We start from the raw sequence: 27,760 nt of genomic DNA on the forward strand, positions 1-27,760 counted from the left end.
GTGGGCAGAGATGAAAGGGTGGGGAACGTCTGCGGGGATGTGGGAGAGGCTCAATCAAGGTAGTGGGCAGGAGATGAATGACGCAGCAGACCATGGGGATTGTGGGTAGGGAGGAATATGGTGGTGTCCAGGAGTCAAGAGTGATGGATGAGGCTTTGGAGTTGAATAGCATATGGGATTCCAAGTCCCTAGAACTGAGGACGGGAGGTACCCTGGCAGGGCTGCAATACTAAAGCAGTTGTATGGGACAAGAGTCTTCTCCAGGCCTGGCGGTGGTAGTATACATCTTTGATCCCAGCACCTGAGAGGCAGAGGTGGAGGCAGACAGATCTCTGAGTTCAAAGCCAGCCTGGACTACAAAGTGGGTTCCAGGATGACCAAGGCTATACAGAGAAACCCTGTCTCAAAAAAGTCTCCAATCCTAGCACTCTGGGAGGCAGAGGTAGACAGACCCCAGTGAGTTCAAGGCCATCCTGGTCTACAGAGCAAGTCCCAGGACAGCTAGGACTGTTGACACAGAGAAACCCTGTCTTGAGAAACAGTCTTCTCCAGGAAGAGAGGTAGTGCTGGCGCTGAGCCCTGGAACTAATGTCCTTTGTGAGGTGGCCCTGAGAATTGGCACCAAGTTCCGTCCTGCTGGGGGAGGGGCAGGCAGAAGCCACAGTAGGGACTGTATACAGGAGATGGTTCTCGCCATGCTGGGGGCTCTGTACCCCAGGGCTGGGCTCAGTCTCTTCCTTTTTTACCTCATCCTGGCAGGCGCACTCCTTCGACCTCAGCCCCAGAGGTAAGGCCAGAACCTCAGGGCCTAGAAGACTGGGTGAGGCTGACCGTCATCCTGGGAAGGGTTAGTTTATCAAGTTTTCACACTGGGCTATAGCACAAACCAAAGTGGCAATGGCCTTTGGTGCCAGGGCTCAGCTCAGCACAGCGACGTTTCCTGTAGGTCTCAGCGATCTGTCCCTGAGGAATTTTCAGCCCCGCTGGAACTCCTGCAGCCGCTCTCAGACCTAGTGGATGGTAGTATTTCTCTCTCCTCTCCCACCCTCCACAGCCGATGTCCCTAGAGCGCCCCTAGGGTCAAGCCCTGTGTCTCCTACTCCCAGACTGCGACCTCAGAGCTCACTACAACCCCATTCCAAGTCAGGAGCTCCTCCCTCCACCATTATCCTCTTCTCTCTGTAGACTATGGGATCAGACCCAAGCACCCGTGGCCACGAGGGCCCCGACCCCTTCTCTCTCATGCCCAGCAGCGCAAGCGGGACGGGCCCAACATGGCTGACTATTACTATGACGTGAACCTGTGATGGGAACCCGCATAAAGCTATTCTGGGCAGCGAATGCTTGGCTTGCTAGCCTGTGTGTGACGAGAAGGCCCAGCAGGGGTCCAAGTAAATACACCCACTGTGATCCAGACAGGAAATGGCACTTTAATGGTGGTCGCCAGGTGACAAGACAGCATGGGATTGGCTGGGGCCAGCTGAGAGACTGCCTTTCTCTGCCAGGCAGGGCTTGCTGTAACCTCTCCTTCCTAGCGCACAGAAGCAGGCCAGGACCAGCAAGCTGGCCAGGCTGGAGGTCAGAGCTGCCTGGAGGCCCCACGATGCTAGCTGAGAACAGGGTCTTTGCTGTCCTGTATGTCATTTCCTTACTGGAAAGTCCTTGGGAGGCGGCTGGGCTCAGCCTGAGCTCAGGGCTCTAGGTGAGGTGGGAACAGGAAGATGGGCACTTCCAGGTGGAACGGGCTTTGTCAAGGCAGGAGCCAAGTGCCAGGGAAGCCACGGTCCCTGGCATGAAACAAGGCCCAGGGCAGGGCAGTACCTCTGTTCCTAGGGGATTCCTTTGTGGTCAGAGGCCTGACCTCCCAGCCCCATCCTTTCCCAGCCCCCAGAGAGCCTGTACTGTCCTCCATAGATGAATCTAACCCCATATATTACAATAAACTGCATCTGCCTCTCCCCACCCCCGTCCCACCCCCAAACAGCCCTCATTTCCCCTTCTCTCGTGGCAGTGCCACGTCTTGTCTGTAGCCAGCTGTCCTAGTACTGGCCTGGGGCTGGGGGCTGCAGAGGGTGGGGGCGCCGCTACTCCAGGTAGATGTCTTCTGTAGGACAGGTGTACTCCACAAACTGCTTGTAGAACTGGTGAAATGCACGCCTGGAAAATGGGGGACAGCTGGGGTGACCAGGGCCTCCACCCAGGTTCTCCCAAAGGCACTTTAGAATTCCAGGGCAGCGTAGCTCTGTGCTCTGGGCAGTCATCTCCCAGAGAGGAACAGGCAGCTAACTAACAAGGAAGTGCCCCAGACCCTGGGCTTCTCAGGACCTCCCAGCCTCTTCCAGGACAGGGTGACAATGGCACTGCACAGGAGAAAGTACCAGGGCTGTGACAGGGCACATTACCTGGGCAGACCCTTACCAACACACACACACACTTACCCCACAGACTCTGCCAGGGCTTTGGTGGAGTCTTCGGACACAAAGACATGGCAGGCAAACCGGTGATCAGCAGGGTGCTTGGTGATGAACCCAAAGTACCTGTGGGAAGGCAGGCATGTGTGAGACAGAATTCTTACCCTTACCCCCGATGGCCCAAGCCTAGCAGTGGGGCTCTTCTGTCTGCCTCTCCCACTTACTTGTTGTTCTTTGGATGGTATCCACAGAAAGAGATGTTTTTTAGCTGGAAAAAGTGGCTACATTTATTTCCCTACAGGAGGGACAAGAGAAACAAGACAGTCAGCTTGCAGGGGAAGCAGGCAGGAGGGGCAAATAGGGAAAAGGTGGGCACATGGGGAAGGGAGAAGCATGTGGGACAAAGGGCTGGCTGGGGCTTGAAGGAAGTCACCTTGGCCTCCTGAGCATCATCGGCTTTGACACCTATCTTGACACCCCTGACACTGATTTCAAGGACACAGCTGGAGGGTGGGTTAAAGTGCACGGTGAGCCGGCGGGTGGTGGCAATCTGCACAAGGGACAGAAACACAGGGAAGCTCCGTGTTTCTCTCTGGATCCCTCACATCACAGCACCGCCTCCAGACCCCTGTCCTTTTCCCCAGCAGAGGGGGCTGGCTGAGGATCGGCATCCCCAGGAAAAAGCAAGGAGTCAGATTTGGGTACCTTTTGCATAGCGGCACAGAGGACATCATTGCCCTTGTGATAAGGAACCTGGACGGAGCCCAGGAACTTCACCCGGAACTGGTCAGTCCAGTCGCTGTTTTTGGCAAGGGCTGGAAAACAACCATACAATAAGAGAACCTCAGCATGGGGCTCAGAGCCAAGCCAAGAAGGGAGAGTGCAGCCTGTGGGACAGCGGGGGTGCTACTTGGCAGAACTGAAATGACCTCTGCCCGTCTCCCTGGTTAGCTGAGACCTGGGGTGCGTGTTCACTAGCAGCCAAGTTTGGTGGGGAGATGCAGGGGTGGGTGGGACCAAACTGGAGGGAAGTACTACCTGCCATGTGCTCGGGTTCCTTGGTGACCTCAATGGCATAGTAGGCAGGAAACACACCTCGGGCTCCTGTGCGCATGTTATAGGCCTCGTACCAATAGTCTTCTGCCTGCAGCTCCACCAGCAGAGGGTCATCCACTTCTAGCTCAAGTTCGTCTTCATGTCGAGGAACAAACCTGTCCCCAAGGGCATGTGGTACTGATCATCGGGGTTCTTTAGCCAGACCCAGCCTGGAACCCTGAGCCGTTGACATTTGCAAAATGCCCATGTGCCTGACACAATGCGGCCCCCCCAGGGACACATGGCACTCAGATAAGCATCTGCTACCCAGGACTTCAAAGGCCAGGGAGGAAGGCAAGATGGGGCACAGGTTCTATGCAGGGCAGACAGCTCTGGCCCCTAACCAGGTTCAGCGCACAGATCCAGATTCCTCATAACACCTCATCATTTTGTCTCTAAGCTGAGTTCCTACAAGGGGATACTGTCCCCCAGCAGCTGAAGGGATGCCAATGATGGGCTGGTAGAGGCAAGGAAGGGGGCAGCCCTCACCTGAATATGGCCCGATGGGATTGCTCATGCTCCTCCCCGTTGATGACACAGGAGAACAGCCCGAAGGACTCGGCACCTGTAGGAAGTCATAGGCTGGAGGAGGTGGCCTCGGCTTAGGGCAAGTAGAAAGCTCTGGCCTGCTCTCAGACAGACTATGTGCCATCTCAGCTTTCCCTGGCCAGAGCCCCCACCATCCCCTGCTCACTGACTCACTGGAGGAGCGAGAGCGGCCACTCATGAAGACGTTCAGAAACTTCTTCGAGAAGTGCACATCAGGCTCATCTGGTGTGGAGTCCTCTGAGAGGCAGGCGGGCGGCCGGGGCTGAGGAGCCTCCTCATACTCCTCCCCAATGGCTGACTCGTAGGGCGAGGACGCAGAGGCACAGTTGTCATACACGGTGGCGGAGTCGCTCTCGTCGCTGTAGTCTCCGAAGCATGGCCGCAGGCTTACCAGCTCAAGCTGCGCATGCTCATCCACCACCAGCGTGTACTTGACCGAGTCGTAGGACAGGGCACTGGTGTCCGAGCTCAGTGAGGCCCGTGGAGGCGGGGGTGGCTCCCGACGGCTTTCCCGCCACCCTCCTTGTGGCTCTGCTCTCTCTGGGGATGACAGGCAGTCGAAGCCCTCATCCTCTTCACTGATGGAGGGGTGTGGCCGTCCTGCAGTTGCCGAGTAAACTGCTGGGTCTGGATCTGAACTAACTGACATCCGGCTCTCCGTGGGTGGCAGGAAGGAGGAAGTGGGCTCTGCAGGGTCTGGGGGCCTCTGCACTGGGGTCAGGTAGATCTCCTCAGTTGCCTCTAGCCGCACGTCTGCCTGATAGTGGATTCGGTCTCGATGGGAGTGGCCCCGGCCACTGGGTGCAGTGGCAGGAGGACCACTCGGAGGTGCCATCTGAGTGGCGGCGCTGCGGCGGCAAGGGCTGTCGGTGGAGGTGCCTCGATCCTTGGTGGGAAGAGGACTGCTCTGCGGTGGCAGTTCATCACTCAGGCAGATGTGTTCATGTGGCGGTGTCTGCTCCCCTAGAGGACAGACAAGTTGGTACTGAGAGCCAGACCCACTCCAGACAACTGTCCCTCCTCTTCCCTCTGCAGCCAGTCTCTGGCTCCCGGTGACCTCAGCCCAGGTGGGCCAGGTGAGGACGGCTGGGTCTCTAGCTCAGGGAGAAGCCTCACTTACCTGTCTTGAGAGGAGAGGATGATCGAGACACGCGGTCCTGCCAACTGTGCTTTTTGCCTAAAGAATTATTGTTCAGCGTGTCCTGTGCAGAGGACAAAGGGCTCTTATGAAGAGGCAGCCAGCAGTGCCCGGCACTGGGAGGTCCTGGGCCTGCCCCCATCAGGCCACCCCATCTGGCCTTGCCCAAGGCCTCTCTGCCAATCTTCCCCTATAGCAGGCAGGATGGGAAATTACCACCCTCCCCCAGGCCTGCTGGCTTGGAGACAACCCTCAAGGGATGCAGTAGTGGGTGCTGGCCAGTGTGGGTGCTGAGGAGAGGATGCGGTGTGTGTGTGGGGGGGGGCAGCACAGCTCCCACAGGAGAGTCAGACAGCAGCCCCAGACACTGAGGGAAGCCATGTTCTGATGCTCAAACCCAGCCTGGTGAAGGACAGGGTGATGGACTCAGAAACCTGGGGTCCAGCAAAGTGGTGGGTGCAGTCTGGCACAAGGAAGGGTCTCCCCAGAAGCTGGCCTGTGGGCCTGGATGAATCACTAGAACCATGACTCCATAACACTCACCCCCACTTCACCCCACGTGACTAAGGAATGGCAGTCCTACTTTCTGGATCTCCCAGAATGCTCACACATCCCACATCCTTAGCCTCCTGGGACCCCTGAGCAGGGCTCTCCACACACAACTTGCGCTCCCTCTCCAGGGAACACCATAAGCAACACACACATTCATGAGTTGAGCTGTCAGAGTCCATGCCAGAGGATTCTGGGAAAGGGAGCAAGCTCTTCCCTGAAGCCTCTGAACTATCCACCTCCCCAGCTCCTTCCCTCCCAGTACCTCTCCTGCCTAGGCAAACAAGACAATGGGTTAAGGCAGCCCTCTTTGGCATCCAGCCACCTGCCAGGGGCCCTAGGCCCCCAACTCAGTCAAACAACTCCATCCTCCCGTCTCTAGTGTTGCTTTCTGGAATGCCCAGCTGCTGAGAGGTCCAACTGGCTGCAGACCCTGAATTCCCACTCCGGCTTAATCCCATTTCAGATGCTCTTTTCTCCAGGCGCTGTTGCTGCCTCAACCTTCACAGAAGCCCCCAACCCAAAGATGACCTTGTCACAGCCGGGGGAGCCCAGCTCCTTTGTTAGGTCCCTGCAAATCTCCCCACTGGAATCCCTGGCAACACCTTCAACCCTTTCCAGGCTCCACACCCAGCCAACCGGACAGACTTCTCAGGACTTTCCTGCCCCTCGTCAAGTCCTTCCTCTGGCCCTCCTGCAGAAAACCTATCCTTCCCCAGGCACCGTGACAGGGCCCTCGACCCCACCACCAGCAGAGCCCACCCACGCCCCTCCATCTTCCCTGTCCACCCCGGGCGCCGCCCCCTCAGCTCTGCCCCGCCGAGATGTGCCTCACCTGAGACCGCGGCACCTGCGGGAAGAGGTTGAGGGTGGTGGGCCGCTTAGGCCGGTAGGTGTCCCCGCTGCCGGTGCCCGGGCCCTGGCCGTGGCTGCGAGGCGCCGGCTCCTGGCCGGACTCGGCTTTGGGAGGCCCCACTCCAGGCCGTTGGGCGGCGAGCTCGTCGTCGTCCTCGTCGTCGTCCTCGGCTCCGGGAGTGTCGCCTGCTGCGTCGATCAGGTCCATCTGCAGCATCTCCGCCTGCAGCCGGCTCCCCGCGTTGCCGCTGCCACCCGCAGACAGCAGCCCGGCGCGCGGGGGCTGCACGGAGCGGACGGAGGGGAGTCAGGGGCGGGGCCTTAGGAGCGGGGGAGGGGTCTCTCGGGAAGGGCGGGTCTGATGCCGGTGTGCCCCGCCTCCCCACCGGACGAGTCCATTTCGCGGCCGCGAGGAGAGGAAGACAGGGAGCGGAGCAGAGACCCGAGCACTAGACCGCTCCCCCGCGCCCCTCAGCGAGGCCGCATTCCCAGGCCAGAAGTTCGCCCACGCCTCTCCGCTCCCACGGTCCCCCCCCTCCCGACTCCTTGCACCCTCCCGTTTCCTTGGCAACGGCCAGTGACCTCACCCGGGTGGTAAGCCGAGCCCAGAGTGAAATCACCACTGTTGCCATGGAGACCTAGGGGTCGCCCAGGAATTCCGGCCCCAATAGGGATGGGTGAGATAACTGGCGTTTGAAGGGGCCATTGAACCAAACTGGGAAAAGTGCTGTTAGCCAGGTGAGGAAGATTGCAGTGGGGACTGGAGGTCCTGACTGGACCCGAAGATGGACTCTGAGGGAGGGGGAGCTTTCCCAGTCAGGTCAAACCTGCACACTTCCTCATCCAACCGTGCCTTTAGAGCCCCAAACTATTTGCTACTTTCATTGTTGTCACTAACTCCTGGCACCTTGGACAGATCCCCTGACTCATCGTCCCTCAAGAGCTGGCTGGGCCAATGCTCCAGGTTACCAGAGAAGACACTGTAAAGTGTGCGGGGAAAGTCGCTGAGGCGTTGACTAGGCTCCCACCGGGGGATCTCCCTAGTTAGTCTAGCACTACTAGGGTAGGGTGGAGGTGCCTCTGGCTAATTGCAGAAGACCATCTTGAAAGCACTGCATGTGGGGGACAGTTTCAAACTCCAGAACAGGTATGGGGCCTTAGAGAAGTTGTGACCCGCTCTGGGACCACTCCCCAAGCCCAGAAAAAAATGGCTTCTGCCTTCATCCTTTCTGGCCTAGCCGGAAGGTACAGGATTGGGTATTGGGTAAGAGGTCGGAAAATGGCTTTCCTTTGCCTTGAAGGTTTTTTGTTTGTTTGCTGAGACAGGGTTTCTCTGTGTAACATTCCTGGCTGTGCTGGAACTCACTTTGTAGACCAGGCTGACCTCGAACTTACTGAGATCTGCCTGCCTCTGCCTCCTGAGTTCTGGGATTAAAGGCGTGCGTCACTGCTGTCCGGCTTTGCCTGGAAGTTTCTAAAAGTGCTAGGGCAGCAGGAGGTCGACACTAAGACAGATGCCCTTCCCTAGCCACACCACGGCTATCTAAATGGTACCTCTGGCTACTAACTACCTGGTTAGATCAAGTGATGGGCTCTGACACCTGACCCAGTGCAGCTGCCTTCCATATCCTGCAAGCAAGCCCTTGGTTTGTGTTCTGACAATGGAATGGGGATTCCCATCTATCCTGGGTACCCTGGCACTCAGAAGGACAGGAGGCAGCCTATCACTATGGTAAAGGCAAGACACGCAGAGCAATACCAATACTGGAACAAGCCCTTGGCAGGCGCCACTGAAAGCCCAAAATGTTGGTAGTGTGGCCAGGGTGGTGCAGTGGCGGCCATGGCCTCAGGGGCTAATCCAGCAGCACCCTGGCTCCCTTCCCTGCCCCAAAGAACTGCAGATTTCTACCAGACTCCACCCTGTACTGTTGCAGGCCTCTGCCAAGAAGCTCCTGAAAGGCCCCTTCCTTTACTCTGGCCCTCACTGCCTCTGTCCTGCATCTCAAGCCCTCCTGCGTGCTCTCTCTCTCCCTCTCTTTCTCGCTCTCTCTGAACAAATGAAGGAGCAGCTCCCTGCTATAGCACTGAGATACAAAACAGTAGGATTTTGGATTGAGCACCCAAGATGTACCAAACATTATACTAGATGCTTACGGCGTTGTTAATTCTCTTTTAGCGGTGCCGCACACACTCGGAAGCTCCTTTGTAACTCTAAGGGTACTTTTGTCCCCAGTCCCCAGCCCACTCAGACTCTCCAGACCTAGCCTTACCCTGAGGGACAGTGTGTCTTTGCACTGCAGGCTGATCCCACACTCATCAGTGATCTCTGAAAGGTCTTCATCCTCAAATTCCTCCAGACTGATGTCGTGGGTGAGCCTGGTGGGGACAGAAGCCAAAGTTACAACCCAGGGGGTCTAAGCCTCAGCTAAGCCTGCTGCTATCTTCCTCTTCCCAGGGGAAGCCTCTGGAAGGCAGGTGACAGCTTCCAGATGGAGGATTGTCTGTCTACAGCAGTTGCAGAGGAAGGATCTGGGTTGGAGCCAAAAGGCATTCCACCTAAGGTGGCGGAGGAGGCAGCTCTAGGTTCCTCCAGCATCACCGGATGGGAGTTCTCCATCCAGCTGCCAACCAGAAGGCAGTCCTAGAAGACCCAACTGTCCAGAGCTGGGGCTCTGTTGGAGAAATGTCTCCATGGCTGAAGCAAGTGCCAAGGCTAGTTCAACCCCAAGAAGTACCCAGAGCAGAGAAACCTTTGCACTCTACAGTAACAAGAACCAAAGGGCAACCAGAAGGCACAATCGGTACCCCTTTCTCTCACCCATAAAAATACACACCCTTGAGCCAGGGTAATAGTGAGGGGACCCTGGGATCGGCCTGTTCTAAGAAAAACTGAAGCTTGGTCTCCAACCATACAATCTCATCTGGTGCAAGGATCCTGACTAAGTGGGGTCAGGGGAGGCCTGGGCCTGGGCTTGTGACAGCCCACAAAGAGTGGTACCAGAACACGGGCACCAGCACACTCGCAGGCTTCCGGCAGCCCAGCCAGTCTGTGTGCCCACTGTGGGGACTGTCTGTCCTCTGTAACCCGCTCACCCTAACCCTGGCACTCTGACTGGCTTAGTGTAAGTGGGACATCTGGGGAGCTGGAGAAAATGTCTGGGCCTTTTCCCAGAGACCAGGAGATTAGGCACAGAGCAGAGGTACACAGCTCAGCCAAGGTCACCCAGGAGAGGAAGGGCGGGAGCAGCTCCCAGAAACCTAGAAGACTCACACCTTTGCCATCTACCTCACTCAGTCTGAACAGGGGCCCTGAGCTCAATGGAGCACCTCCGGACTGACTCACCCCTCCCCCACCCTGAGGTCAGCCCCCAGGACCCTACCAGCGCTCCCACTGATCCTCCAACCAGCTGTCATTGTCTGGGCTTGAATCCATCTTCAGCACCAGCTGCATGGAGAGCCCTGCCCGGCCAGGGGGCTGCGGGGCTCCAGGACTGCCCTCTCATGCCCAGAAGGATGGGGGGGTCAGAGCTCAAGGCAGGGCTGGGGCTCCTGGCCTCCACCAACTGGGCCTGCCTTTCTGCATCCGGCCGGCTGCAGAAGCCTGGGGAGCTCATTAAAAATAGATGGGCCGGAGAGGAGGCCGCAGCTGCCGACCCGGGCCCCAGCCCCAACTCTTCCTGGCCCAACCCTCAGATGCGGGCAGCTTTCTCCCTAGGCGGCCCGACGCGCTGCGATGTCGCCGCCTCCCCCGCGGGATCGGGTTACTGCAATCAATGCTACTGGCTCCACCTGCCCTTCCCATGCCCCTGTCGGGGGCTGGAGTGACCCTCCTCCCAAGGCCAGGCTTGTAAGCAGACGGCAGAAATCTGGTTTTTTTCCCCCTCAAAGCCAGACACTGATCGGCTTTAAAGGGCCAGCGCCACACTCAGGCTGCCAAATGGGAAGATGGAGGGGCTTCCAGAGTGCCCCAAGAATGGACACCCGAATCTCCACAGTCACAGGCTCCGCCTCCACACAGTGTCTGCCAGGCTTCTGCAAGCCCGCCCAGGGCCAGGGAGGTCGGGTCGAGGGACGGGCGCAGGCGCGGGGAGACAGTGATGACCCCTTTGGAGGTCCCTAGTAGCAACTGCCCTGGAAGATTCTGATCCCAAGGGTAACAGGTTTCCAGGCATGGGGGTGTGGTCGCCAGCTGGTATGGAAGTGGGGGGGGGGGGGGGGCGGAACGACGACTGGTGCAAGCCCAGAGCTTCCTCCTCAGTCTGCTTCTTGGATCTGTGGCTAACCTTAGGTGCAGCCTGCTAGTGAGGTGTGGGACTCAGGCAGCATGGCCGTTCTTGGGTCCCACTAGGCATCTTCTCTGAAAGTGTCCTCGGATGTCCTAGCTCTGCTGGTGTCCTCAGCACACACCTGTCTCCCTATTACCAAGCCCTGGTCCAGTTTCTGCATCCACCAGGCAAAGAGGTGCCCTTGCCTGCTGGCCTCAGACTCGCTACACCTGTATTGCCCTTCTTGTGTCCATGAGGCAAAATCTCAAGGGACACCACCATCCCTTCCCTCCCAGGCTCTCTGCAAGGGGAGACTGCAGCCTGTGAGTAATTACTTATTTACTGAGCCTTGCTCCTCAAGTATGGGTACTAGGCCCCAACAGCGCCCAACCTTGGACTTGCATGGTACACGTGACAGGCCCTCAAACTGGGCATGCCACAGGAATGCTCAGGAAAACCATCCTCTCGGGAGTTTTCCTAGCTCTCTCAGAGGGCAGGTGTTAAACTCTGCTTGGAGCCGGGCGATGATGGCGCACGCCTTTAATCCCAGCACTCGGAGGCAGAGGCAGGCGGATCTCTGTGAGTTCGAGACCAGCCTGGTCTACAAGAGCTAGTTCCAGGACAGGCTCCAAAGCCACAGAGAAACCCTGTCTCGAAAAACCAAAAATAAAATAAAAATAAAAAATAAACTCTGCTTGGATGCAACAGAGATGCCCTACCCATCCTAGAGAGTTGGATGGAGTGCACCTCCCTTGGCCCCCATCTGGACTGGGTGCTCCTGGAGAGCAGAGCCGGCGGGGGTGTCATGGACACACTAAACATGCCAGGTGTCGGCCACAGGACAGCCTCCGTCTCTGCCCTTCTCAAGCTGCAGGGTTCTCTATGGCCAGAGATGTGTCTCTGTGTATCCATGGCCCCTCATCATGGCTGAAGAGTCACTTCCCTGAACAACAGGTCTGAGTGGGGCCAGGCCAGGTGAGGGCACTAAGTTAACTGGACAAAGATAAGAAGAGCCTTGTCTAGGGTCAGGAGTCTTCCATTAATCCTTAGTTGCCTTGAGGGTGGGGGTGGGGTTGCCTTTTCTCTCTCCTGAATTCACACAGATAAGAAGTCCTAGGGCATGACGTGTTTCATCCGTTTAAAAACCTTGCTAGCATTACTCTTGTCTTCCTTTGGGGTGATTCTTCTAAGCAGGGTGGGATGGCAGAATGACCCTATGTCAGGCCTGGTATTGAGAGCAAACCCCCTCGTCTTCCAAGATGCCACCAATGGGGCCACCAACCTTGTTACATGTCTTTACCACCTTGGGATAGGGTTCTGGACCATCTCACAGAGAAGGCCCCTAAGGCACATGTGTAAGCTTCTGTTTCCTTTCTGCCTGCCACCTCAGGATGAGAGGAAGTGCCTGAGTTACAGAGTGCAGGGAGGAGGCTGCTGCCAAAGGAGGAGAGGCAGGGCTGGCCAAGGGCTGCCCTCTGTTGGCACCAATGGTCTCAGTCTCCCAGGCAGAGCCAGGAGACACAGAACAGAAGGGGCCTGGCAGCTTTGTGTTCAGGGGCACCAACAGTGAGGCAGAGAGGGCTGGAAGGCAGGAGGTCCCTCCTGACCGTGCCTAAGGCATTTTCTTGGGAATCTGAGCCCTAGCTTGGGCAGTGGCACAGGAGTATAACAATCATGCAGCCCTGAGGGGTTCTCAGCTTCTTAGACACACAACACAGCCACGTTTGGTGGTCCTACATCCGAGTTTGGTCACTGGATGCTGCACTGACCTTGGCATCTGTCTTCCCGCAGTTCAGACCCTCTTGCGAGGTGGCTCCCAGCAACACCTCGTACGGGTTCTGGCCATGACCACACCCCACACTCCCCACGCTGTCCTGGACTAGGCTGAGTTCTGCAGTCCTGCTCGGGATGCTCCTGTGGCTTCACGCTGCCCTGCTGCCTTGGTTCTCTTGTCCTAGTGCTCCTCTGTGCTGCAGGTCCAGCTGGTCCTCACTTCCTCATTTCTGCAACCCAGGAACAGGCTGAGGCTCTGTACCCAGGAAGGGAGAGCCAAGTACAGCACTGAACGTTCATTGACTAAGGCCAAGTGCAGGCTGTCAGAAGCCACACTTGAGCCGTGGTCTTCCAGCTTCCTATCTACGTAGAAGAGACTAGTCATGGTGCCCCCACGGGCTTCTTGTGATAGAGTCCACCGGATATCCAGGGGTCCAGCCAGTTCTGGCAGCCATAAATCTTACAGAGCTGGCTCTCAAGAGGTCCTGAGGGAACCCCACTGTCTAGCCTCCTGCCCTACCTCCACAGGGCACTCGCCTTCATGGTGGCTCTTAGCCCCGCCCAGTGGAAGCTGTGGAATGACTAAAGCTTTCCCTGTGGGTTTAGGACCCACGCAGGCCCCTCACTAGGTCAGGATTTCGAATAAGCATTGAACAAACTACAGCAATCCTGGACCTTTACATTCTTGCCTCACAAATGTCTAGGTGAGTTCCCTTTAGGATCCAACTTCCTGTGTTCTCAACAGAGCATCTAGGGCAGGCCATCTGGACCTCTGGGAACACAGCCCTGGCTGAATCTGGAAGGCAGGGTAAGCCAGGTTCTCAGGGTACCCTCATCCCCCGGCCAGTGGACCAGTAGTCTGGCTGCTTCTTGATCTAGAATTAATTCCCTTCCATGGTGAAGTCACTACCACCACCAGCAGCAGCAAAATGTCAACCAAAGAAATGAGTTCTTCCACAGGACAGCCCCCACTCAGGGTTAACCTGCTAAATTTGTCCAAAGTGTTCAGGGATATGTGGCAAGGATTCTGTGAATAGCGGGGTGACTCAGCTTGGACGAAACACCCCCAAACATACAATTCCACATGTGGAAAGCCCTTACACACAAAAAGTATATGATGTTGTATGGGGTTGGTACTGCGGACCCAATTTGTAGAACCCTTTAGGCACCAAGCTAGATCTGGGTTGCTAGAGCCAGAATGGGGTCGGAAGAGCAGGGCAAGGCATTCCAGTTCATGCATCTTCTGAAATAAACATTATAGAGTCTGTGTGGGAATGTGGAGAAGGACAACCAATAAAATAAGCAGAAGGGTAGGCTGAGCCCGGAGACAGCTCCACCCATAGAGCGTTCGCCTCACCTGCCATGAGGCTCTGTGCTGGATTCCCCAGCATATACATGCAACCCCAGCATTGAGGATCAGGAATTCAAGACAAGTTCCAGGCCAGTCTGGGTGACACGAGACACTGTCTTTTAAAAAGATGGGGGTTGGTTGGGGGGAGGCAGGCTGGATGACCCATGGCTTCTCTGGGAAGACACAAGACCCCCAGGAATGGGAGTTGTGGGGTGGGTGAAATCTGATAAGTTTGCCTTTGCTTTGCTGGGCAAACTTGTGGCTCTATCCCCCACATCCTAGCCCCAGACTCCTCGTCTCTCCACTGTCAGTTTCTTGAGGGTGACGCCAGGAGCTAGCCTCAGTCTCCTGAACTCACCCCAGCCAATGCAAGCTGTGCAGACACTAGATGAACAGACGGAGGCCTTGGCTGCCTGGTCGGGGAGGCCCGAACACAGCCAGCACCCAGTAGAGGTTCCCAGAGTTGTACATGAATGTGACCAGGGCCAGGGGACAAAGATGACATTCTAGAAGACCCCTGAGCAGGGGCCGGGTGGTAATACAATTTATAGGAGTGTTTAGTTCCCAAGGCAGAATTAGACTGACATTTCCCAGGGATCCAGAGACGCAAATGAGGGCTCGGATGCCAGCAGTCTGGAGTAGAACTCCCTCCCTGGCTACAGGTGGACTGTGTAAGGCTGGCCGTCTCCTCTGGTCTATACCACAGGTTCACCAGGAGCTAGGCCAGAAGCAGCAACTGCCATTCTGCCTCCTACCCTCGCCATACATGGTCAGTGGTTCCCAGCCTGGCTGCTGGGCCACCTTTCCTCCACCATCTCTGGGTGACGGCCATCTTCTCGAACACTAGGACCATGGTTCTAACCCAGTACCACCTGTCCTCCCCTAAGCGCCACACCCCAAGCCAACCACCCTCTTGACTCCAAAAACTGGGTCACAGAGATCACCAGTCTGAAGTCTGGAAGATGCCAAGGGGATTGGACCACTGCCTGCCTAGCTTGCATCTCCCGCGGAGCCCTGGCATTGTGTCTTCTCCAACCTCCGACTAAATTCCTCCCTTCCAGTAGGAGGATCTGGTGTGTCCCATCCTCTATCCTGTCCCCAGGCCTTCTCACCTGCCTGCAGGAAGAACTGGATGGCTGGTCTCCCGCCTACCTGTTCACCCTGTCCAGCAGCCAGAGTGAGCGCAGAATATCCATCTAGGCCAGCAGGGACCGCTTATGGCTGAAGAGTCCAGCATCCTAACACAGCCTCCAGCTTCCTGCACAACTTTGCTCTCCACACTGCCAAACAGGTGTCACCCTGCATGCTGTTTTCCCAGTGTACCTTCCTCATCTGTGAGGATTGCTTGACCTTCTCCTGTGGGACCTGAACCTACAGACCACCACACTTGGCCTATCTGGGAAGACACTGTCTGTCTCTCCCTACACTGTTGCCTGCATGGGGATCAGACCCATGTCAGGACCTCCCATGCTGCCCTCCTGGTGAGCCTGACCTACGAAGGCCGTGCATACAGCTCTGAACAGGGGTAATGAGCCCCTGTGCTGCTGCCGTGGGCGTTTCTCACGCCCAGGCAGTGCGGGAGGGTCAGTAGACACCAGGGGACTCTGGGTCCTCCACTCCATCCCAACTGTCTCACCAACTTGCTGTGTGTTCTTGGGGAAGTCACTGGCCCATGTTTCTACATAAGAGATTCCCTGGACCAGCTTTCTTTTCTCATTTCATTTCCTTCCGCAGTGGCAGAGTTGGAGCCGAGGCCCCTCCAGCACACCAGGCCAGCACTCAGCCCTGCATCATACCCCAGCCCTGACGAGTGGATATGTGAGGTCTCCCTTCTCCACATGAATGCCCCTTTGTCCTGCGGGTCCTTCCACTTGGGAGGATTGTTCCGTTCCACTCCTTCATTCCACACTCCCAATGGATCCATTGTGTTATGCTCCAAATTCTCTCCCCTAAAGTTTCCTTTAAGAAGAGCATGGACCAGTTAAAAATATCTTTTTGCTATGCTGTAAGTAACTCAGTAACTTATACACATGCTAATCCAAACATAAGAAGCCAAATGGTACCCAAACAGGTAAAGCAAAAAACAAAAAAGTTCTCGCTCCACCCTGGATCCAGACAAACCACTAGGGACCAGATGGAAGATTTCTATAATCAGAAAAACCACCAGAACATACTCATTAAATTAGCTTCCAACAGGCACTCCCTCCTTCCAGTCCACACACGTTTACCCCTCCAGAGGTGCTCCCCAGGATCCCAGGGCTCTCTCGTTTGGTGGCAGAGCTGAAATCAGACATCTGGGTTCACATCAGCTCCACTACCCTCTATGCCTTGGTTTCCTCATCCGAAAGCAGGGGCAATACTAGCCTGTCCACGTGGTTACAGGAAGACACTCTTGTACACAAAGTTCTTAGCATGCTGCTTCCCCAGGCCGGTATTCACAGTGCTCTGCTCTTGGGGAGATGTAGGGATAAGTCCCGCCCCTTGGGGGGTGTGTTCGCCTTGGGCTAATGTTTGCCTATAAATTTGGCGAGCCTGCTCCCAGTGGTTGCTTCTGCTTTCCTGGTCTCCGTGGGAATGGTGGTTCTGTAAGTCTATTTCTACATTAAAGATATATATATATGTATATATATATATGTATATATATATAAATATATTTACAATCTGTCTGCATTCGTTTACACCGTTACATTTTGGCGCCCAACGTGGGGCTATTTTGCCCCCGACTCAAGCGGGTAGCCCGTTAGCTAACACAGCACCCTCCCGGGTGCTGTTTTTTAGTTCATGACTCGGGCCCCAGTGCCGAGTCCGAGACACACTCGGCCACACAGGCCCATTCTGCCTGCCTTGGCTAAGTTTGCAGGGGAACCCCACTGCCTGAATTAGCAGAAGCTCAAGTACTTGTGGTTTTGCAACAAAAGCCGCCACAGTGGCAGATTTGGTCTGATACAGTGACTTGGCCGGGTGGTGGTGGCGCACGCCTTTGATACCAGCACTTGGGAGGCAAAGGCAGGTGGATCTCTGTGAGTTTGAGGCCGGCCAGGCGGTGGTAGCACACGCCTTTAATCCCAGTACTTGGGAAGCAGAGGCAGGCAGATCTCTGTGAGTTTGAGGCCAGCCAGGTGGTGGTAGTGCACGCCTTTAATCCCAGCACTTGGGAGGCAGAGACAGGCGGATCTCTGTGAGTTCGAGGCCAGCCTGGTCTACAAGAGCTAGTTCTAGGACAGGCTCCAAAAACACAGAGACCACCACTGGCAGGAACCAATAATTGCAGGTAAGAAATTTTTCTTTTATAAATAAAATGTCTGAACACATTAGTATTCAAGAATTTAACAGTTTTTTTAATTGTACCTTGTGGGAGATTTTACAAGAGGTGTCTATCACCCCACATCTATGGATCCTTCTGGGATTCGTAGTTTTCATTGTCACTAAATGGTTTGATAATAGAAATATGATAAAGTCTTTACGAGACGAATCCAGGATTCTTAAGGCAGAGATTGAATGCTTAAAAACAATTGAGAATAACAACAATCTTCTCAAGAATCAGTTTGATGTTCTCCAGGCTGATGTTAAGGAGAAATTCATTACTATGGAAGAGGGAACAGCTGATTTGGATAGTAAGCTTCAGTCCCTTTCAGTAGGAACTAAAACATTAGTGGCTGATATTAAGGAGAAATTCATTACTATGGAAGAGGGAACAGCTGAATTGGATCATAAGCTTCAGTCCCTTTCTGTAGGAAATGAAACATTAACTGAGAGAATCAAAACTGCTGAATGTGACAATCGGATTTTGTCTAAAGCTTATGACAGATTGACGGAAAGATTGTCAATACAAGAAGGCATGGTTTATGCCATAAAAATTATGTCCAAAGATGAGATGTTATCTCTAACGGACAAACTTCATACTTTAGAATCCTCAATGAAGGCTTTGGAACATAATTCTGGACAGGAGATTCAGACATTGCAGAAGGCAATGGTGAATAAAATTGAAAAGATTGAGGAATTTCTAAATTCTGATGAAGAAGAGCAAAGGGTAGAAAGGAAAATTTTAACTACATCTGTGGGTAAATCTCTCCGGGACAATTTCCACAAAGCTCTACCTACAGCTCTACCTGCCTTTCCAGTAATAACAACAGAGAAGGTGATTGGTTCCAGAAACCCTAGGGTCATCAAGGAGGATACATGGGAGCCTGTCCGTATGAATGATCTCAAGGAAATAAAACAGGCTGTCATGACTTTTGGGATGCAAGCCTCTTTTGTTAAAGAGATGCTAAGAACTTGGGCCACAACAAGCAGAGCAACCCCCTCGGACTGGCTCCAGCTGAGCTCTGCGGTACTTGAGAGTGGACCGCAATAGAAATGGAAATGCTTATTCAGGCAAGAGGCTAGACTCTTAGAACAGCAGGAAAAGTGAAGGGAATTGACATTTCCTTAGATCAAATTCTAGGTGAAGGGCTCTTTTCCGACCCTCAGGAACAAGCTAATTTGGATGAAAACACACTCTCCATGTGTACTACAGCAGCCTTAAGGGCTTGGGACAGGGTACAAGACCCAGGACAGAGAATGGAATCATTTGTCAGAGTTAAACAGGGTCAGAGAGAACCCTTTAGTGACTTTTTACAAAGATTAACTAAGGCTGTACAAATAGGGATATCTGACCCAGAAGCAAGATGTATAATGATTGAGTCTTTGGCTTATGAAAATGCAAAAGTGGAATGCAAAAGGATTTTGGGGCCTTTAAAGCTCAGATCAGCGCCCTTGGAAGAATGGGTCTTGCATACACTCAATGTTGATACATTTGATTATGGCACTGAAGCATGGGTAGAAGAAGCAATTTCCAATGGTAAAAGGAGACATCAGAATACCAAATGTTTTAATTGTGGCAAAATGGGTCATATGAAAAGGAATTGTAGACAACGGATTTTCAGAAATAATAATAATGCATCTTTCAGAAATAATAATAATAATAATGCATCTTCTAGAAATAACAGAAATAGGACTCAGCCTTCAGATTTATGTAGAAGACGTGGAAAAGGCAGACATTGGACAAATGAATGCAGGTCTACAAGAGATAGACAAGGCAACCTGATACAGTCGGGAAACGTGAGGGAGGGCCTCACAGGCCCCCATGGCAAACATGGTTCAGTCATTTCCAGTTTCTGCAGAGAACGTGCCTCGTCAGGACAATTAGGAAGCCCCATGCCTACTGTTACAAGCAATAATGATCAGAAAGATAAGTTACGTGTGTTTTGGCAAATTTCTATAAATGATCAAAGACCTAAACTGAGAGTGTGTGTAAATGGCATTTTTATTACTGGCCTGCTGGACACAGGTGCTGATGTAAGTATCATTACCCCAGAATCTTGGCATCCATATTGGCCTCTTCAGAATGTAAATGTTCAGCTCCTGGGAATTGGAACCCTATCTCAAGTAAGGCAGAGCACGAGATGGGTTGAATGTATAAGGCCAGAGGGACAAATAGGAAAATTAAGGCCATATGTAGCCAATATTGCAATGAATTTAAGGGGTCGTGACCTATTACAACAATGGAATACCAAAATTAACATTCCTGCTACTTCTAGAGCCTATATTTCTGAGAATAATATTAAAAGATATTACAAATGGAGAAAACCGGCCATTCGGGCTGTACAAGAACAAGCAATTGATGTCCCTTCAGAGATACCAACAGCCTTGCCTCTAAAATGGTTGACTGAGAAACCAATATGGACAAAGCAATGGCCTTTAGCTGAGGAAAAGTTACAGGCTTTAGAACAGCTGGTACAAGAACAATTAGATGCTGGACATATAGAAGAATCTACCAGCCCTTGGAATTCTCCTGTATTTGTGGTTAAGAAAAAATCAGGTAAATGGAGAATGGTGACAGATCTCAGGGCCATCAACGAGGTTATTCAACCTACGGGCCCTCTGCAATCTGGAATTCCTTTGCCCTCTTTATTACCAAAAGGATGGCCTCTCATAGTTATTGATTTAAAGGATTGTTTTTTCACTATACCTTTGCAAAAAGAAGATAGAGAAAAATTTACCTTCACAGTGCCTACTTATAACAATTCTCAACCTTCGAGGAGGTACCACTGGACCGTCCTCCCCCAGGGTATGTTAAATAGCCCCTCCCTGTGTCAATATTTTGTGAACAAACCATTGCAAATAATACGTAAGAAATTTCCCAAATCTGTAGTATACCATTACATGGACGACATTTTGTTATCCGATTCGAACATGGATACCTTGAACAGACTGTTTGAAGAAATAAAGATACTTTTACCTAAATGGGAATTGCAAATCGCTCCTGAAAAGATTCAGAAGGGAGATTCTGTTAATTATTTAGGTTATAAAATAGGTTTGCAAAAAATTAAGACACAAAAAGCACAAATTAGGAGAGATCGCCTATGGACTCTTAATGACTTTCAAAGACTGTTAGGAGACATTTCCAGTCTACGACCAGCTATTGGAATAACACCTGATCTAATAATTCATTTGAACAAAACCTTGGATGGTGATAAAGATTTAAACAGTCCCAGAGAATTAACAGTTGAAGCAGAAAAGGAACTGACAATGATTGAGGAAAAATTACAACAGGCACATGTGGACAGGGTGAATCCAGAGCTCGATTGTATTCTCGTCATACTACCATCAAAAATTTCTCCTACAGGAATTTTAATGCAGAGAGATGATATTATTTTGGAATGGATCTTTTTACCACATAAACCAAGTAAGAAACTGAAAACTTATGTGGAAAAAGTCTCTGAGTTAATTATAAAAGGCAAGCTGAGACTTCGTCAACTAGCAGGCATAGACCCAGCAGAAATTATAGTGCCTTTCACCGCTGATGAACTAAAGAAATTATGGGAAGAAAATGAACCATGGCAAAGAGCTTGTGCTAATTTTTTGGGAGACATTAATAACAACTATCCAAAAAGCAAGAGGCTTAACTTCATAAAGAGAACTTCTTGGATTCTTCCTCGAATCGTCCATGATGCTCCAATAACTGGAGCCCGTACATTCTATACTGATGCCAATAAATCAGGGAAGGCAGGTTACAAATCAGAAGACTTGGGTAAAGTGGAACAAAGTCCTTATAATTCTGTCCAGAAGGCGGAATTATATGCCATTTTTATGGTGCTAAGGGATTTTAAAGAACCTATTAATATAGTCACTGATTCACAATACGCAGAAAGAGTTATTTTACATATTGAAACTGCTGAATTTATACCTGATGATACAGAACTAACCTCATTGTTTCTCCAGGTTCAAGATTTGATCAGGAACAGGCTTTGCCCTATGTACATAACACACATCCGATCCCATATGGGTCTGCCAGGTCCTCTAGCACAAGGTAATGCAGAAATTGATCAATTATTGATTGGTAGTGTGCTACAAGACTCTGAATTTCATAAAAAACATCATGTTAATAGCAAAGGTTTGAAGAAAGAGTTTTCAGTTACATGGCAACAAGCTAAGGAGATTGTAAAGAAATGACCTACTTGCTCTTTCTATAACCAAACGCCACTGCCTGCAGGGGCTAATCCAAAGGGCACCCAAAGGAATGAAATCTGGCAGATGGATGTGTTCCACTTTGCAGAATTTGGCAAATTAAAATATGTTTATCACACCATTGACACTTATTCAGGCTTTCAGTAGGCAACTGCTTTAAGTTCAGAAAAAGCTGATTCAGTAATCACTCAGTTATTAGAAGTCATGGCTATCATGGGTATACCTACACAAATAAAGACAGATAATGGTCCTGCTTATGTCTCTAGGAAAATGAAACGGTTATTTGATTATTACAATATCAAGCATGTTACAGACATACCATACAATCCTACAGGTCAAGCAGTCATAGAAAGATCAAATTGAACTATAAAGGATATGTTGAACAAACAGAAAGGGGTGGAAAACACCCCCAGAAATAGGTTATATAATGCTTTGTTAACCTTGAATTTTCTCAACGCTAATGAGAAGGGAACAATGCTGCAGAAAGACATTGGATAATGGAAAAGTCTACTGAACTAAATCAACCAGTTTATTTGAAGGATGTGCTGACCTCACAATGGAAGCCAGGAGATGTGCTATGTTGGGGAAGGGGTTTTGCTCTTATCTCCACAGGTGAGGAAAAATTGTGGATACCGTCAAAATTAATAAAGGTTCGGTTTGAAGAAGAGAAGCCTCTTGGAAAAGATAAATAGCAATTCATTCACAAGGATGATGAGCATACTGATGGTAAAAAATACAGATAGGTTGGGGGCAGGGTTCTTTTCTTATCTCCATAGGAAAATACTCATCTTCAAAGAAATTAAGGGACCCTGAATATTTAATTACTGATGGATGGACACATTTTTGTAAGTATTAATTATATATATATATGTCTTATTAAACATTTCTTTATAAATACATAGAGCTGGTTTTGAAGTTGGACTCTGGCTCAGTCCCTCTCCAATTCCAAGCCTGTTAATAAGAGAAAAACCCAGAGTTTCTGGAGTTTCTGTCTCATGTCAAGAGCCATGATATGGGACAGAAAGAAATATGAGTTTAGAAAACATCTTTGCTTTTCTCCATATCTAGCATACTTTTCATTGAATATATCTATCATGCCTTTCATTGAAAATATATATGTATGTCTATATGATTAATGTTTAAGTTTTTCACAATGAACAATGAGTTTTTCCTGAAGTGACATTTGAAGTTTCCAGGAAGAAGATGGGGCCCCACAACAACAACTCTACCTGATTGATATGACGTCATGATACTGATAGCACTACTACAAGACCAGTTTTGGATACCAGCTGCACAAGACGATCCCAACTTGGTTAGCTGAAATGGTGCACATCTTGTACAACATTCTGGCCAGACCTCCACAAAATACTCAGAGACTATTTGCAATTTTAAAAGACATTGATCTTGAAATTTAACCATCATTTCACTTTCACAGGATCCCCCAGAAAGAACGTCGCCCCCATGACAGCTGGAAGTAATTCTAGAGGACGATGTCCCCTCTCCCAGTAAAGTTTACCCCTGGGTTTAGGGACATCATTTAGGGGTTGGGAGGTTGGGGGAGGAATTTTATAAGCTCAGGGATCATTTTGAAAAAAAAAAAAGAGGGAATGATGGGATAATAGATTTACAATTGTGAGTTACTGCTTTTAGACAAATACTTTGGTATCGATTCTTGTATATTGATACAAAGTTAAATTATATTGACTATTGTATGCATGCATGTTTCTATGTCTGTTTAAAACATTTTTATGTATTGACATATATTGTATTGATATATATATATTGTATATATTTACCATATTGCAGTGTACATTTCTACCTCTGATTAAGATACTTATATAATGTTTGTGCATTGATATATATTTGCCATGTATATTTGCAATGTATATTTGTACAGTGTTTATATTTGGAGGTCATTATCCTCATTTGTTACACAGTTGTTTATTGTCTTAGTCTTTAAGTTAGATAGATATTGAGAATTATATAGATAAATAGTCATCTAAGTTTGTCATTTATAATTAGACTAATCAGGTTTTCTAGATATATAGAGATTATACTCAGTACAGATAGATAATCTTCGACCTCTTCAAAGAGCTGTAGAAAATGGCCTTTAATCTAACTCAGAGTTTCGTGATAGTGAGACACAATTGCTCCTGGCAACAGCGCTCTATTCCCGAGAGAATGTTGAGCACCAAAGACACTCCACCTGGAGCCTTTCTATTTGGCAGAACTGGCCTTTGCGCAAAGAAATGCCCATACCTCAACCACTGACAGAGATACAGAGCGTGCATCAATGGATAAAACAGGACTGTCATATCCTGCCAAGACAGGGTAAGATAGTTTTGAAAAGTTCCTTGCCTTTAATAATGGTATGTCAGTTATGTTAGGCCTTAGCCAAAATTGGTTGACTCAACGTTGCAAACGAGACTTTGGGTGATTGCCCAGGTAGTCAGTTGTCTCTGTCAATTGTTGCACATTTTGGATATATCTCGTTTGTTGAGCAGTGTTTATTCCCTTCTCAGATCTTTGACGGAGTTGAAGATTATATAATTGTAGTTACTCTCTACATTATTTGGACTCCTTGAGATAGAATGTTTAGCAAAGCTTTTGTTCTCAATATTGTTTGTTATATTTATTATTTGTTGTTATTGTATATAGTTGTATTTGGTTTTGTTCTGTCTTATTTAGACAAAAAGGGTAGATGTAGGGATAAGTCCCGCCCCTTGGGGGGCGTGTTTGCCTCGGGCTAATGTTTGCCTATAAATTTGAGTGTGCTCCCAGCGGTTGCTTCTGTTTTCCTGGTCTCCACGGGAACGGTGGTTCTGTAAGTCTATTTCTACATTAAAGATATATATATATATATATATATATATATATATATATATATTTACAATCTGTCTGCATTCATTTACGCCGTTACAGGGAGCAACGTGACCAGGACACCCAGCCTTAATAACACGCCAGCTCTGGGCAGGGTAGTGGGGACGGCCACGTGTAGACATGCAGTACCTACACATTCCAGAAGCTCACAGTAGCACACACACACACACACACACGAGTTCTAGGACCATCCTGAGCAGAACCTAAAGAAGACATTTGGAAGAACAAAGACTCAAAGGACTTAAGGGCCCAGTCTTGGAGCACACAGCTAAAAAGAGCAGTTGAACTCAGAATCCTACCAAGAGTCACAAGACAGCATAACTGCTCAGGGTTGGATGGAGCTGGACCACTGGCTGCTTAGGTGGGAGCAGAGAAAGGGCAATGGAGCTGCTGAAGTAGGCAGCAGGCCATGCAGGGCCCAAGCATACCCAGTATTCTTCCCACGAGCTTGCTGTGTCTCACAGGCAGGCCAGTGTTCTGAAGGGCCAGCTCACTCCTCCGCCTCTTGGTACACTGGTTGTCCTCACTCCCCATAGTCCAGATTTGGTCTCAGAGTCCCTTGCTCCTCCTCCTCAGCTTCTCAGTTAGGCCTGTGTACTACAGAGTGGGGGTGTGAGCCTGTCCTAAGCCAGAGGTACGGCCTGTAGGGAGGGGGAACTGAGCAGGCTCAGACCTGGTCTCAGGGTCCAGTCCTGACCCAGTTTCACTTTTCTGTGGTCCCTATGCTAGCCCCTCTGCCCTCCTTGTTTTCCAATGCCTCAGCGCAACAAAAAGGCAGACCAAGGTCTGCCCTCAGGGTGGTTGTGAAGGCCCAGTGGAGAAACGCTTTGACAGAAACAAGCTGTGCAGGCCCCTGTCAGTGTGCACAGCTAATGTTGAACAGTGACTTCATGTGTACTATCTCCTGCAGGCCCCTGTCAGTGTGCACAGCTAATGTTGAACAGTGACTTCATGTGTACTATCTCCTGCAGGCCCCTGTCAGTGTGCACAGCTAATGTTGAACAGTGACTTCATATGTACTATCTCCTGCAGGCCCCTGTCAGTGTGCACAGCTAATGTTGAACAGTGACTTTATATGTGCTATCTATCATCTCCTTCCCAGGCTGGAATCAGTACTAATTTAGCCTACTCAACAGATGAGACCAAAGAAGACAAAAGCATGCTTGGTTCAGGCAGTAAGAAAACAGCAGAGCTAGGATTTGAACCCATGTCCCTCACAGTGAATTTTTCTTGCTCTGCAAAGTTCTGACCTGCTTTGGAGAATGGAATTCTTAGCCCAGAGGCTGCAGCCCTCCAGCCTTCCTTCAGGTCTAGAACCTTCCTCTGGCCCCCTCCTCTGGTTCTCTCATCTGGGCTCAGAGCCTTCTTGGAGGACTCGGGCTGATTACATGGTTTGAGATCCCAGGGGGTCTCTGCCTACCTGAGGATCTGGGAGCCAGAGACCCCATCGCAGTTGATGAGTTGGCGCCAGAGCCCAGCTGGGGCCTGGCTGGGGCAAGGGCCCCAGGAGAGAGAAAGGCGCCTGCTCCTGCCATGGGGAAACAATGAGATATTTCTCAGCTGCTTTCTCCTAGATTCTGGAGCTGTGACATGACACTCTTCTTCCTCACTCCCACTCTCTCTCCCTCTCCCCCCACCTCTCTCTTTCTCCTTTCTCTGTCTCTGTCTTGCTTGTGTGTGTGTGTGTAAGCGAGGGTGTGTGTGTAAGAGAAGCCATCATTGACCCAACACATTACTCCTTATGTCTCTGACAATTTACCTGGTCTGATACCAGATTTGAGAGTGGATGAGAACCATGTCAGGGTCCTCAGTATCTATCACAGTAGGGACACCCAACGGTATCCTTGGATATTCACAGGCAGATTCCCCTCCCACAAGCAGTTCCACTGGTTGAGGCCGATCTTCTGCCTATACAACTGACCAGGTGGGAGCTGCCCAAATTCAGAAGACCTTGCCCACGACAGCCTAGCAATTTGGCCAGGAAAGCTGGGGGAGGGGCTCACGACTCGCTCCTCAGAGCATCAAGGTTGTTACTTGAAAGAACTGGGGCCCATGGACCCCAACCCCTAGTTTGCTCCCACCTTGGGTAAACCTTGTGTAAAGTCTGGGCGGGTTGCTGCACCGGGAATTCCATTCAAACCTTAAACCCATTCTCGGCGCCAAGGTAGAGGGGAAAGGCGATCTCAGGTCTCTGCCCCAGATCCATCCGAGCATCCCGCCCCAGGACTTGGAACGGTGAAGGAAGATGTGGGGGAGGGTAGATAAGCGGTGGCCACAACCTGGACCAACCTGGGTTGCAGGGGTTGGTGGGTCGACCAGGAAGGAAGTGAAGTCGCCCTCGGGTCCCCCCGCAGGGATTCCGAGGCTTCAGGCCAAACCGAAGGGCGGGGCGCCCGCGGCCGCTATCCTCACCTGAAATTGGGAGGCGACGCGATGTGCAGTCCCAGGAATGGGGAGGCGGCTGGCGGGGACGCGGCGCCTCCGCCCAGGCCGCTCTCTCGCTCCGCCATTCCCGAGCGCAGCCCTGGCCATCCGGGCGGAGCGCGGCGCGGGAGGCAGCGGCGGCGGCGGCGGCGACGGAGGAGGAGGTGCGGCGAGGAGGCCGCCGCCGCCGCGGGGCTCGGACTCTGCTGGGGCGGGCGCGGCTCCGGACCGCGCGCCCCCGCGAGTGCGCCCCGCGCGCGCCCCCGGGCAGGCTGGGGTCTCATGGCCCCGCCCCCGCCCCGCCCCCGAGCTCTCCGAGGTGCTGACGCTGGGTCTACCCGGCCACCCGCAATATCCCACCGGACTCTACAGGCACCCGCAAAGCTTTGCTTGCCAGAGAGCAGGACCTAGATCCAGGGCATTAGGTGGCTAATGGCAGGGTCTTGCTCCCCAAGTCCGTTTTTGGCCTCCTCAGCAATGAGAGTGGGAAAGAGGGTTTCGGATGATAAAGGAGAGAGGATAGTGGGATCCAAGAGTAGTAGTCAGTCAGCTTTGTGGCCAGGTGGCCTAAGACCACAGTTTGGTTCCCCAAGTAAACAGACAGTGGGGACATGCATTGGTGACCTCACAGCTCGAAGGCTTGTCTTTTTCATCTGTGAAATGGGGCATGATCCCTCCATGACTGCGATGAAGAAGAAACAGAACAGAAATGCTTCTAGGAACAATGGGATCTAGTCTCACCTCTCCCAGGATTTCTCCCTAAAGGGGCACCTTTGTCAAGACCCCCTTGAGCCTCATCTACCCCCCCCCCCATGACCTGAGCCCCGCGAAGTCTCTATGCCAGCACTCAGGTTGCCCTGGAAGTCACTATGTAGCCCAGACTGACTTTGAACCGGTGACAATCCTCTTGAGCGTCTTGCTAAGCCTGAGGATTAGGGTGAACTCCCGTGCCCAGTTCCCC

The 27,760-nt window shown here is 51.5% G+C and overlaps 2 protein-coding genes across 3 annotated transcripts; one reads left to right on the forward strand and one right to left on the reverse strand.

The window, feature by feature from the left end:
* The first annotated feature begins 421 nt into the window (after positions 1-421).
* On the forward strand, positions 422-1,417 carry CUNH11orf94 (chromosome unknown C11orf94 homolog). Its single transcript, XM_041641265.1, has 3 exons — positions 422-787; positions 947-1,020; positions 1,186-1,417. The coding sequence occupies exons 1-3, from the start codon at positions 684-686 to the stop codon at positions 1,305-1,307; spliced, it is 300 nt and encodes a 99-aa protein (XP_041497199.1). The 5' UTR covers positions 422-683; the 3' UTR covers positions 1,308-1,417.
* Positions 1,411-27,086, reverse strand: Mapk8ip1 (mitogen-activated protein kinase 8 interacting protein 1). 2 transcript variants are annotated; one of them, XM_041641261.1, is made up of 12 exons: positions 26,788-27,086; positions 8,868-8,973; positions 6,578-6,880; positions 5,176-5,257; positions 4,209-5,018; positions 3,996-4,071; positions 3,450-3,622; positions 3,117-3,226; positions 2,845-2,961; positions 2,636-2,706; positions 2,439-2,537; positions 1,411-2,157 (listed from the first exon to the last, which is right to left on the reverse strand). In XM_041641261.1, exons 1-12 carry the CDS (start codon positions 27,081-27,083, stop codon positions 2,085-2,087), a joined length of 2,316 nt encoding a protein of 771 aa, XP_041497195.1. In that variant the 5' UTR covers positions 27,084-27,086; the 3' UTR covers positions 1,411-2,084. The 2 variants fall into 2 exon arrangements, with proteins under 2 accessions (XP_041497195.1, XP_041497196.1); XM_041641262.1 differs by lacking the exon at positions 26,788-27,086 and adding an exon at positions 9,978-10,426.
* Positions 27,087-27,760: the final 674 nt, after the last annotated feature.

Source organism: Microtus oregoni, unplaced genomic scaffold, assembly GCF_018167655.1.
Source record: "Microtus oregoni isolate MIOR12 unplaced genomic scaffold, Mior012 000068F_ref0000429, whole genome shotgun sequence".
Lineage (NCBI taxonomy): Eukaryota > Metazoa > Chordata > Mammalia > Rodentia > Cricetidae > Microtus > Microtus oregoni.

Bases quoted from the DNA above. Each gene is read 5' to 3' on its own strand.
- CUNH11orf94 (XM_041641265.1), top strand. From the start codon at position 684: ATGGTTCTCGCCATGCTGGGGGCTCTGTACCCCAGGGCTGGGCTCAGT. The intron at 788-946 runs GTAAGGCCAGAA...CGTTTCCTGTAG, and splicing joins CTTCGACCTCAGCCCCAGAG to GTCTCAGCGATCTGTCCCTG. The intron at 1,021-1,185 runs GTAGTATTTCTC...TTCTCTCTGTAG, and splicing joins GCTCTCAGACCTAGTGGATG to ACTATGGGATCAGACCCAAG.
- Mapk8ip1 (XM_041641261.1), bottom strand. From the start codon at position 27,083: ATGAGACCCCAGCCTGCCCGGGGGCGCGCGCGGGGCGCACTCGCGGGG. The intron at 6,881-8,867 runs GTAAGGCTAGGT...CGCTCCGTGCAG, and splicing joins AAGACACACTGTCCCTCAGG to CCCCCGCGCGCCGGGCTGCT. The intron at 2,962-3,116 runs GTACCCAAATCT...TCCCTTGTGCAG, and splicing joins TCTGTGCCGCTATGCAAAAG to ATTGCCACCACCCGCCGGCT.